At 39.0% G+C, this 13,484-nt stretch overlaps 1 protein-coding gene across 1 annotated transcript in view; it reads left to right on the plus strand.

Moving 5' to 3' along the window:
* Nucleotides 1–1,011: 1,011 nt before the first annotated feature.
* The window catches only part of pcsk2 (proprotein convertase subtilisin/kexin type 2), a 29,096-nt gene continuing 16,623 nt past the window's right edge, over nucleotides 1,012–13,484 (plus strand). The window contains exons 1-5 of the mRNA XM_044214654.1: nucleotides 1,012–1,490; nucleotides 3,297–3,401; nucleotides 8,053–8,166; nucleotides 8,632–8,740; nucleotides 9,534–9,571. Of these exons, the coding sequence (XP_044070589.1) occupies nucleotides 1,314–1,490; nucleotides 3,297–3,401; nucleotides 8,053–8,166; nucleotides 8,632–8,740; nucleotides 9,534–9,571 (543 nt within the window). The 5' untranslated portion in view covers nucleotides 1,012–1,313. The remainder of the gene's footprint in view (nucleotides 1,491–3,296; nucleotides 3,402–8,052; nucleotides 8,167–8,631; nucleotides 8,741–9,533; nucleotides 9,572–13,484) is intronic.

Genomic DNA, 13,484 nt, shown 5'->3' on the forward strand with positions numbered 1-13,484 from the left:
ATGCAACTACTTTATAGACAATGTGGGTTTTAGGGGCTGACCGAATGAATTACGACAGATCTTACAGCGATGTTTCTCAAAAGATCCTGCTGCACTCAGTCCACATGCTCATGACCAAAAACACATACAAAGTCCTGTTAATTGGAGAACCTGCTGTTTCTTAAATGGGCCACTGAATGAAAGGGGCTCAGGGGGCATCTTTATTTAAGCCAGGGCAATGAACTGTAAAGACCACAAAAGTAACAATTGCAGCTGTGCAGCATAAAGCATATGCTTCTTTTCAGTGAAACCATGTCTATATAAGGGAAATTAGTAGTAGCACACTCACAGGAACTCATCTTTCCCTCATGCTCAATACTTTCTCACATACACGCATTGCTGTTACATCAGTCCACAGCAGCCCTGTATCCCATTCATGTATCATATAGCAGCAGGGAAGCAGGAGGAAAGCAGGGGAGCTGTAGTCCTTTAATGAGCAGCCTTTGTAAGAGCAGTCTTTTTGCAGGGTTCTTTCTAACAACCTGCTGTTCACATCCAAATGACCAATTATAGTGCAGCAGGACTGTTCTTACATTCCACTACACAAAGAGAGTCAGGCAGGTCATAATAGAGGTACAGAATGTCAAATCTTTAAAAACAGAACTTTAGGCTGAGTAGTATATTGCAGAATGGTGCTATACAAATCCACCTATAGGAATTTTATATAAATATAAATATCAAAGAGGTATTTCTTCAAAAAGGTCACCATGAACTATATATGGCACACTAATCCTTATTGGGGTATTATGTGAACGTATTTTTCGTTCAGCATCAGATAGCCTACTAATCAATACAATTCCTATCAACTCTGAGGAAGATGGGAGGAATTCTCCAAGGTGCTGAAAAATGTCCCCGAGCTCATCCGGGGGAGGAAACAACGGGACACACCCGCCGGAGCCCATTGGTACAACGTCACGCGCAGTAACTACCCGAGCGAGTAAGGTAAGCCTACATGAATTACAGATGAGAGGAGGAGGAGGAGGAGGAGGAGGAGGAGGAGAGATAGAAAGCTGAGGATGCAGGTTTGGTCCACAACACACAACCTCCCCGCTCGAACCACACAGCAGGAGCGGCTACACCTCGGTGAAAGACAACTTCCAGTGGTCTCAGCAGCTGATGACGAGGAGATGCGCTCGCAAAAGCTTTGAATCGACCCCTTTACATCCTCCTCCTCCTCCTCCTCCTCCTCCTGCCATCTCTAGCGAAGAGCATCCCGCACTCTGATTTCACTCCGACGGGCAGGCAGACAGGCGGATTGACACAAGCCAGACACGATGCGTCCCCGACATGGGACAGCTGTGGGATTTATGGTGCTGCTGAACGCTCTGCTGCTTGCGACGCAGGCTGCAGAAGGAGTCTTAACGGACCATCTTCTGGTTCAGTTGCATGAGGACGCACAGGATGAGGCGCACCAACTTGCAACACAACATGGGTTCCAGAGTGCAAGAAAGGTAGATATGCTCGAAAACATTGTCACGCATTGCTGGCATTATAAGCTAGTTTTTTGTTTTTCCCTTGAGGAAACCAAACTTTGCTTGACTGATTTATTATTGCAAAGCAAATTATTCAGATTAACTACTGAAACATAAGCATATTTGGCAACGTTTCTATCCTTTCTCACTATCGGAAAAGGTCAAACATACTGTATTTAGCAACATAATCAGTCCAGTAGAGAAGATACTCAGAGGCTTCTGAAGGTTTTCTTTTGGTTTGACTTCATTACACTTTTGCTTAATTTGATGACGTCATTCCTACCAAAACGCAGGCCCTGGTTAGTAGGTTGCCCATCGGCCTACGGCCCCTGGGGACTATATCTCCAGACACATCCAATTTCAGTGTCCTATAAAGCAAAATACACTTGGAGCCTTTTTTTGTGAAAGATGCTTTTTCTTTTTTTTCTTTTTAAAAGCACAACCCATTACATCAGCAGGGGTTTCTCTCACAACATGAAGTTGTGGTGTGATCTCATGAGAATTTGATAGATTCCATCTTTGTATGTTTAGTCACTAAATCCCATGAATGGATTTGGAGAATCCTGTTTATTTTTGTTGAATTACTTTGAGTATCTGATTTGTTAAAAAGGGGTAACCCTTTTTACATTAAATTTTACAACATTTATAAAAAGCACACCTTTCTCTATCTCATACATAGTGTATTCACATTGCATTGTCGTGACATGGGTGGCCTTCCCTGCAGACATGGCATTTTACTCACCTGAGACAATATGTCTTATTAAATAGCTTGACAAATGCAGCAGGCATCACAACATGTCAAGAGACATAACGAGCCATTTATGGCAGACCAATGGAAGTAATTCTCTGACAGTGTGTGTGCCTTGTCACATGTCAAAATAAATGTGTGGGTGAAATTGGCTGGAGCCTTAGCCAGTGAGGCGTAGCAGTGAACAGAGGGGTGTCTGCTGCTCTGAATGAGGATTTTCTTTTTTTTTTATCTTCACAATAAAAAAAAACCCTGGTTCAATCTGTAACTCATCATAATGTGATATCTGTGTGGTGGTTGTGCATTAGTTCAGGTTATGTAATCAGCAGCTATATTTATCTTATTGGGATATGCACCATTAAACAATGTCTGTGTCTTTGAATTATGTTCTATTGTTGCTTAATTAACTGGACCGGGACACAGACCCAGGACACACATACAAATGTGAGCACAAAGAGAGATAAAAGAGAGAGAAAGAAATCTGCGATCAGCCAATAATCAAAAAAACCTTAATTACTAAAAGAGCATTCAATGGAAGATCAGTATTTGTATTTTGCATCAGATACATAAGCTTTTGTCATTTTGGGGGCAACAATGGTAGAATTAAAGAGCAGTGGAAGATAAGAATAATCCTCGTCCTTCGATAAGAATTTCATTTTCACATTAGATCTGACAGGCGCATCTGAAAGCATTTATTTTGAGGATTGACCTGTACCATGGCTGTTACTAAAGCATAAGGGGGTATTTAATCTGTGCACAGTGCTGGAAGGAAAGCTTTGGATGATGCATCTCATTTTCCTGCCCTTGTGATTTATTATGGTTGATTCCAGCACTGTTCCCCAGTGCCTTAAAATAGACCCTCGGTGAAATCCAGGGAATCAGCACCCTTGTTCCCACCTGGAGGATGACCTGCTGTCCTTCTCCTCCATTTATGATCTATTGTATTTTTTGTATTCACCATTGATTTGCCTCTGTGTTTGTTCTCATCTCTGCTTCTGCTCCTGATCATCTTCTTCTCTTGCCTTTTTTTTACCCAGCTTCCCTTTGGAGAGGGGCTCTTTCACTTCTATCCACAGGACACTTCAAAGAGGCGGAGCAAACGCAGTGCCCGCAGCAGACAGTGGCTCCAAAAAGACAGCAGGGTAAGCATACATGCAGAGATGCACACTGAGAAACGCACACTGTGTGTTTCCTGCACGCATGTGCCTAGAGTAGCATGGCTGCCCATTGACTTTGCATTATAATGGTTATTTTGAGACAAGTATCCAAAATCAAGGCTTTAACATTGAAGTAAGATAGTTGGATGCACCTAGCTCGCAAAGGTCTAACTATTTATTACAGCAGCTGATGTGCAGAAAACACCAAAGGTACACAGAGTAAACAGAGCTCACCTGGGACAGACCACATGACATCAAAAGCCACAGAACTTCCTGTAATTAGAAGACAAAATCATGAGAATAGACATATTATTAAGTAGTAGCCAGAGAGATAAAATAAGAGCATAATATGAGGGTGATATAATTAAAATTCAAAAGAAGGGAGAGGCTGTAATGAAGAGGGCAATACAAAAAAACTGAAAGAAACAAAAATGGGATTCACAAAATGACAAAATATAAGAAAGAAGGTACAACATATTCTTCATTCACCCAAACTGTAGCTACAATGGCAAGATCAAAAATTAATTGTGTGGTCTCCACATCATGGGGGGCTTGATTATTTGTATAGTTCTGTGACTGAGTGTCTATACTCAAAGGGTTGGAGGCTAGTATCTACAAATATATACATTAAAGCAAAAATAGTTTTTATTGCTTTATCATGCTGATGTTGATGCACATTAATGACATTCTGAGTACAGAGTGTGAACTGAGAATTGTTTGTATTTGAAAATGTTTTGGTGTACAAGTCAGTGTCTTATGATTTTAACATTCATTATAGCAACTGTCATGTTGAACAGTGACTGATATCACCAGCAGTTATCAACAGGAAATCATACGGCCAGTGCTCACAATGATGATAAAAGACCACCATAAAAGATCATCCACCATCCAAACAATATATTTGGAACTTCATTCTGAAAAAAAAATCTCAAAAACCTGAATAATCATAAATTTATGTTAATGTATTATGGTTGATATGTAGAATAGACGTACAGAAGGACACTGTTTGTCACTGGTTGTTGGCCATAGTTGTTGTGATAGATAAATATATATTTAAACCATGGCATGGTCTGGTACGTATATAACTACACTGTAGACATACTGTAATCATCATACACTGTATCACAGCCTAAGATCCTTGGTGCTTTCTCACTTTCTTTCTGTCTAGTCTCAAGAAAAAAAGCGACTGTGTTTTTGCCATCAGGGCAACTCAAAACCCCGTGGAATGTCACTAATTCAATAGCCAGCTCTAAATCACTTACTAAAACTCTCTTGTATAGACTTGCCTTTTGGTATTTTAGGATTTTTTTTTCTAAATATTTCTTTGAATGTGTTTCTTTTTTAAGTTCCATTTTTGTATTTCACGATTTGTGTTTATATGCCTTCCTGTGAAGACACATAAATGAAGTAGGCCTAGTGTTGTAACAGTAGCATTTGTATTGTAAATGATAAATTATGGTAAATTATCACAACATGAGTTATGTTCTAATATGATAACATTATATAATTACATATAATTTATAATTACATTTATATTCAATATAAGTCCATACGTATGTGCCAATATATATTTTTGGATGTGGATGGAATGGTAAGTGGTAATGAGTGATAAACATTTTTAATGTTTCATCTGCTGATTATTTTATCAATTAATCGTAAAAGGTTTGGTTTATACAAGGTCAGAAAATAGTTTCAGTTTACGGTAATGTAAGACAAGGAAAAGCAGCAAATTCTCATATTTTAGTAGCTGGAACCTGCTAATAATGCTTGGCATTTTTGCTTGAAAAATGACTTTAACGATTAATGTTATGTCTCTCATGACTCATTGATGAATTGACAAATTGTTTCAGCTCTACTTCATAATATAAAACACAAAGATCTGCTGTGTCTTCAAGCTCTTATCAAACAGTTTGGCTGCGTGCTGAGCTCTGCGTGTTAAGCTCAGTCCACTGTTGGAGGCGGTGAAAGTGGAGGTCTTGCTGCAGACAATCAACTAACCTCTCTAATTGCGGTTGTGAGAGGTGCTAATGAAAATAAATGCGAGCCACTCCACCGAGCTAAATACAGCTAATGGAAGTGAGACAGCAAGGACATGGACTGGTCTACATTCCAAATGCTGGGTTTTAATCAGATACTTGACATGCTCATATGCAACATTGCAGTTATTGATTTCTGTGCATCTCTGGAATGGATGAGGTCAGCTAGTCTGATTTAATGTTGCCTGTTTATCATTCTGAAGTGTCTTCCTCCTTCCTCTTTCAAGGTAGTATGGTGGACATACCTCAGTTTTACACCTGCAAAAAGCCTGAATAGTATTTTAAAGGTTAAAAAAGAGTGTCATGTTGTGTAGTAGTCAGTTAAATGATCTTTTAAATTTAAAGGAGTCATTACACACTCATTTAACATACTTAAAAACATGTCTAATTGAGTAGCAGCACTGAATGTACTGTAGAGTGTATTGGAAGGATTTCGTAGTGTCCCAGGAGCCCTGTTCTTTGTTGGACTCTATTAGTGGAGCATGTTGACCCACTTCTGACTCACCCACTATCTTTTCCTAGTATTCCTCTGCATCTTTCTCTATGCTTACTTGTCCTTGTCTTCTCTTGTCCTTTTACATGTCATGTCAAAAACTTATTACAAATGAGACGTCTGTTCATCCACACATCCGTGCCTTCACCCTATCCATCCATCCATTCACGATTCCTTTCTCCCATGTGTTTTTTACATGAGACAAATACATTAGAAATCTATTTAAGGCATACTAGGAAGTGGGTGTGAAATAAACAAAGGTGGAAAATAGAAAATTTAATAAATCTTTGTGAATGAGCAGCATCCCTTGACCCTGAAAGACACATGCCTGGGAAAGCCAGGAGGGAAATGAGGGCGAGGAGAAAGGAGAGGGGCAGCACAGCTCTTTGATTTGAATGTGAAGTGAAGCGTTGTGAGCAAGCAGTGGGCAAAGGCAGAGAGTGATGGTGGTGCATGGGCACTGTTTGATGTTGTGAGTGGGCAGTATGACATGCTGTCTCAAGGGAAATACCAGCTCTCCTGCCAAGTGATGGAATAAAATGATGGATGGAGAGAAGGGGGGAAATGCAGGATAACGTAGAAAGTGCTGGTAGATTCCCTCTGAATGGGAATGAAATTATGTGACGACAAATGTAACATGAGGCCAATTTAAAAAGAAAAAATTATCGCGCTAAGATTATTTTCACCATTTTATAATCCTCCAAGAGAGAAGATAATATGCAAATATAGTGATTTCATTTTTTCAGGGCTGCTTGTCATTTAAAGGACTTACTTACTGATTGATTTACAGTGTGTTTGTCCCCTGATTGCTTAGAGTATGCCATAAAAGAAAGATCTGGATGAATAGGCTTTGGCCATTTTAAAAGGCCATCTTAAGTGCTGCTCTGCTCTCTTATCTGTGGCGGTAAACACATAGGACAATGCCTGTTTCTCTCAGTCACACTAGAGTGAATTTGCTATGGGTAAGCACAAGAGGAACATTTAGCCACAGGGACCCATTTTCAAAATGTAGCTTTGAAACTGTGCAAAAGACATTGTGATTTATTATTATTAGCATCACTAATTCTGGTATGCAAATAGAATTAAAGTCAATGAGGTATAGATTTATTTGTAGTGTTGATAATTTTATGTAGAAAGTCCAGTTCCCAGTCTTTCCATTACACCTACACACACAATAAAGAGACAGAGAGAGACAGAAAAGGACCTAAACCTTCATATGCAATCATTGCCCTTAAGACATTGGTGACAAGCAGATTGTTGGTACTTCACTTCAGGCTAGGTTTAGGTATTGCCTAGTGAAGGTGGCTATTTGATGAAAACCTCGCAGGAAATGGGAGGTGATCTCAAATTAGAATGGCTGAGTTACTAGGCTCCCGCTGATTACTGTTGTCTTCACAACTACTGACAAAGATGAAGGCAGTGAAATTTTGGGAGTATAGTGTTTGCTTTGTGGCTTGATTTCTAAATGTAGCAGAAATTAAAATACAACATCACTGTCAAAGACACCCAATCATTTTGATGACAGTGACCAGCTAATCAAGCACCTGAATTTCATCTAAGATATTTATCCCCATCATTTATGTTCTCTGTCCTATGTTATCTTCTAGTGCTTGATAAATGGTATTGTGGCAGCTTTCAGTAAGCATTTGTAATTCAAAACACAGCTGTTCATCTGTCTAAGTGCCTTTGATGATTCAAAGAAACACAAGCTTATTTATGAGTGTAATTGCTGTGGCTTTTTGTTGAAAATGTACTGACAGAAAATAAACCCTCCATCTCTTGTGTGGCAGGTGAGTTTGGAAGCATTGGCTCCAGCTGCAGCCCCTCTGATTAGGAGAAAAAGAATAGCCCTTTTGATTTACATGATGTTCTGCCTTCATGGTACAGTAGAGCACAGCTGGGTTTGCTGATTTCCTGTGCACAGAGCAGCGCACGCCTACATTTCACCCATCATAAGAAATCCTATTTATAGTTTTACTTATGTGTTCCAGCACAGGCACTGTTGTGCACCTAGATTTCATTTTGCTCTTTGTCTGATCCCTTTAGAAAATGTTTTGCTGACTTTAAAATGACCACGACCTGGTATTTCGTTTGCTTTCTTCCCCAGGTGAAGAATGTCTTTGAGCAAGAGGGTTTTAGTCGTCAGAAGCGAGGCTACAGAAATATCAATGATATTGAAACCAACATGAGTGACCCTTTATTCACCAAACAGTGGTATCTGGTGAGTAATCATCCAAGCAGATGTCTGCATGCCGCCTGACCTTTCGGATCAACCCACATTCTTCCACCTTAATTAGTCAGAGGCCAGGCATATTCCCCACTACTTTCTGAATCAACGTTGTTATTCATTCTTTAATTAGCCTGGCCAATACTGGCCATGCCATCTCATCGCTGCATTTATGGCGCCTAGTTTCCTCCCCTCTTGTTTACCCTAACTGGCAAGCGTGACTTTTATGCCACAGCATGTCAGATGAATGTGCCGTTTCACTGACATTTACTTCCCCTTCTTCTGACCTTCACTCTCCCACCCCCAAGCAATCCTTATCCGTACCCTCCCCTTCCCACACACACACACACACACCCACACACATGCACACACATATCCTCCATGTTGATTAATTTTCTAATGGTGGCTCACCTGGGTGCCATGACTCATGGATGTTCTCCATATTGTCTGAGTGATTAGATAAACACAGGCCAGGCAGATGGGACCCCTGGGCTGGATCTTAATGTGGCTGAAGCTTGGCAACTGGGCTACACGGGCAAAGGAGTTACCATCGCAATCATGGACGATGGTGAGTATAAAGTGCTGTTGTTTCTTACCCTTGAGCGCTGTCTGAAAGCACTCAATTATACCTGCATATATTCATCATACTGATTTAATTACTTTGTTCACATCTGTTTAATTAACAATACAATGAATAGTAGCACAAGGTTGCTTTCCAGAATATGTATGGTGACCATTGATACGTTTGTGTATAATTTGTTTTTTACCACATGCTTTGTCAACTTGTATTTTATCATACATTTTATAAAGAATTAGTGTTACTGTATTACTGGTAGATGTCAAAGAGTTGCAAACAGATGTGACAGAATGCAAGGCCTTTGTCTACTTCCTGCTGGACTGATATTTTAAAAATGGTACATTTAGTGTAGGAGTATGGTGTGTAAATAGGTATTAGATAAAAATGCACAAATACAATATTACAATATGGAAATACGTATGGTAAAGCAAATAAGTAAAATAATCCTAAACATAAACAGGCATGATATAACCAGAGAAAAGTAGCAAATCATCACATTTGAGAGCTTGAAACCAGAAAATGTTGATAATTGACTTATGGTTAATTTTCTGTCAATACACTCATTAATCAACTAATTGTTTGAGCACTATTCCATATCTGTTGTTATTTTTTTTTTTTCAGAATTGAATTATTCATTGATATCACAATGTCATGAAGAACAAAACTAAACAAATATGTTACTGTGGTGTAACAGCAATAAGAACTTGAGGTCATGATATCCTCTGTCAAGCACTCCCTATCATGCTTAATTATATCACTGATTAATGTCAGAATCCCATTTCAGGCATCGACTATCTACATCCAGACCTGGCATCAAATTATGTGAGTACCTCAGTGTTATTGAATTTCATACTTTCCTTCATTTCCTTGAAGTGCTGTTATTAACTGAAGCAGGGGTTCAGGTGGTGAATTTCACGGGCTTTGTGCGGCGTGCCATTGGCAGTGACAGGTTCTTTCCAAGTTGCCTTCATGGCTGCCGAGTCTCCTTGTATTCCTGGAGGACGCAGAGACAGGCAGACGGCCAGCCAAGCTGTTTAATGTTAATGCACACTGCACTGTGGCAGGCACAATGGCAGGCCGATCTGTCACAAGCAGAGATAATGCCAGGGTAGTTGGCACTGCATAATGTGATGCTCTATCTCCAGAATACTGATAAAACCTTAAAGGACAAGTGGGATTGCTAAATGGAACAAGGAAATGAAGGCTTAGTTTGATTTGACTATTAAGTTTGCAGTTTTGTCTGTGTGACTGCTTTGGGCTGTCGTCTTGAATCCAGTGATGCACAGTTGTAAACCTTCCAGAGAAACTGAGGTGTTGTGAAAGAGTGAGTCATGGCGCTTTGTTGGCCTCAAAACACCCCCTTTTGTCATTTATGTCCTTGCTTTTTTAACAAGAAATGTATTAAAAAATGCCAGTAGTTTGTGTACTTATCTCACCTATTTGTTAATATATTGTTGCAACGAGATATTAAAGATTACACCAGTACAGAGTGCTCTCTGTTTTGCTTTTCCGCCTCATGTGCACACTGTGTGATCCTTTTAAATGTGGCTTGCAAAAGTGTGGGTTTTTTTTCTATTAGTCTGTATGCTTACCACCGTTTGCCTGCCTTTGCATATTTCTTGCCTGTGAACAGAGATGAGCCTTGGCCCAAAAATAACGCTCAACCTCAGCTGGGGTGGTGCAGGAGCACACTCCACTGGATTGATGGATCATGCTGTGCATAGCTCTAAAGTGTGTGTTTGTGTGAGTGCCTGCGTGCGTGCGTGTGTGCGCGTGCTAGAGAGAAAGACACTGTGTATGTAATCCTGTTTTGTTACTGTTGTCATGGTGTCTCGCAGACCCACAAAGACCCCCTACTATCAGCTGAACAAAAACATAAGAAATAGAAAAAAATAATAATTTTGGTTTCATCACATTTTCGAATTGATTGTGTGGTTGTGGATCTTTGTGTGCATATGTGCATCTGCTTTGGACAACCAAATGTGAGTTTATGAGAGGGCGTTGGATTGTGTGCTTCTTGTTTTTCAAGATTTCCCATTTGGTGATGATCATACTGTAGCAGCTCATAAGATACATTTTGATATGGTGAATTAAGTGTGAGATTGTGTGTGTCCTGAGATAAAAAATTTCTAACTTGGTAGTTCAATTTCATGGAGCATTTATCTGCAAATGCCAATAGTTATAGTACTTTATATGATTTTTGCATAAATAAATACATTTATACCGATTCTAGTATTATACTACTAAGTGTTAAAATAGCAGATATGATGTATTGTTTATTTCCTACCTTTAACAGTGTTTCATATCAGATGACAGCAGTGGTGAACATCACTGATGCAAATATAAAAAGGAGGAACAATTGCTTGGATTTCTTTATAAGACAGGTATGATGTTGAGTTTCACCTAATTCCTGCTCTGGAGCTATGAGTGTGCAGTTACTCTTTTTATCTCCATGCTTGCCAGCACCTGATCAATACTGGTTTTGTGTTTAGCTACTACAATATTTGGAGCATCGATCAGTGGATGACTGTTTTTGTTTCTGTTTGAAAGAGAACTGTGCAAAAAGAGCAGAGGTGTGTTATTGGGTTTTATGTCCCCTCTGAGGGATATGTTGTTGCAAGTGTGACTCTCCCTCTGTACACCCTTGGACGTTACCATGACAACATGTTATGATGTCACATTACCATGAAGTTCATCTCATATGTTGCTTTGGTTTGATGAGATGAGATGGAGAGAGGGAGTAGAAAAGGTGCAAGTGTCTATACAATTACCTTGAAGAGATTCTAAGCGATTTATATTGTTGGGTGCTCATCATACACTGTGACGGAAATGGCTTAAGATGTTGTTCACAACCATTTTTTGAAGAGTAGAACTATTAACAGAGAGTATTCATCTTCACTGTAATGTTTTAAAGTTGGTTTGGACCTTGTGTTATAGTTTCTTTTAGGTTACTTTTATTTTAAAACATCTTGCAAAGGACTTTCAAGCAAGGTCACATTATTCAACAATCCTGCATCAGCTTTCCTAAATTATAGATTAGGTTATCAGCTGCACCAAATGGACTATTACAATCAGCCATCATAACATGATGAATGGCACTAAGGGAGATACATGAGGATGTTTTGTCTGTGCTTAGTCCCCTTCATTATCAATATATAGTAATAAGTCTGTCATAAAACACATTCAGAACAAAATTACTTCACTCTGGATTTAAAATATTTTTCTTTTTAGTGGTGAAAAAAGTAGTCACATCCTTTACTTAAGTAATAGTATCAGTACAAAAATGTAAAAATACTCACTTTCAAGTAAAAGTCCTGCTTTCAAAATCCTACTTAAGTGAAGGTACAGATGTATCAGCAAAATGTATTTAAAGTATTAAAAGTAAAAGCACTCATTCTGCAGAAAGGTGGCTTCTGTGACTGATGTATTATTATATATGACATTGTTAGGTTGTTAATACTAATGCTTTGATACATAAGTAGACTTTTACTGTTGTAACTGGAGCAAGTTTAAAATACTTTACATACAGTTAGGTAGTTTATGTGGTTCTGTGGTTCCCAACCTAGGGGTCAGGCCCCCTCCAAAAGGTCACAAGGTAAATGTGTTTTGGGCCTTGAATGGTTATTTAAATGAAACCATCTGAGAAGTTTAATGGGGAAATCACTCTTTGGTGGAACGGCTAACACTTCTTAGACATCTGAAATGTGACAAGGTGCCCCAACTAGATACTGCTTTTATATACTGCTCACAAGCCAAAAAAGATGGGAACCACTAATTTCATCTTTAGAAATGCATTGCATTTTTAAACGTATCATGTTTTTTTTTTGCAGGTTAACCTGTAACTCCAGCTCTCAGATAAATGTAATGGATTAGAAGTAGAAAGTGAAAGAAAATGGAAATATTCAAGTACTACAATTCAAAATGTACTTAAGTACAGTACTGTAGGAAATGTACTGTTACTTTCCACCAATCCACCAAAATTTTTTATTTTTATTTTACTTTTATCAGAATCTAGAAAAACAGGGCATACTAGCCTCCACTATAGCATCTTTGAGTCAATGCTTCTCAAGTACCATTAGCTCCGAGGACGGTGAACAGACGAGGGTTGCCTGGGAAAGGTGAGGTGGCTGAGACTGGGCACAATCCGTTATTCTGACCCTGGTTGCTCACAGGACACCAGAGGAAGAGCAGAATCTGATTGATAACAGATGATATGAGCTTGAGAAGCAGAGCAAGTGATTCATGGACATGCCCCTGTGTCATTTATTACCGGGGCTCAGCACTTTTCACTCCATTTAATGAAAAAAAAAAACACATTCACACTGCTCCTGACGTGAGCACAAAACCTGTTTGGGAGCGGCATGTTCTCTTCACAAATGTTCTGCTGTGAGTATTGAAAACATGTTCAGGTTAATTCTCAGACTTTTCATATTTTTAACCAGCATCTCTGCTGGTGTTAAAAATGTTTTAGTTTTTTATTGTGTCTTTGAGATCTACATATCTTATAAAGAAAAAGACAAAGAGGAAAGAAATGGAAAAATCACAAATGAGTAAAAGAGATGGCATTCAGATGGCATTTAAGTTTCTATTTATCATCACATCTCCCTAAACAATTATTATTAAACAGAGGTATGAACCTCTCTTTACGGCCACTTAATCATGCAACCCCAGTTGTGTAAGCATGTCTACTTTCCTCTAGTTACCTGCTCAACATCGTGTTAATTACGTTATTTCT

This window comes from Siniperca chuatsi, linkage group LG11 (genome assembly GCF_020085105.1).
Source record: "Siniperca chuatsi isolate FFG_IHB_CAS linkage group LG11, ASM2008510v1, whole genome shotgun sequence".
NCBI classification, from domain to species: Eukaryota; Metazoa; Chordata; class Actinopteri; order Centrarchiformes; family Sinipercidae; genus Siniperca; species Siniperca chuatsi.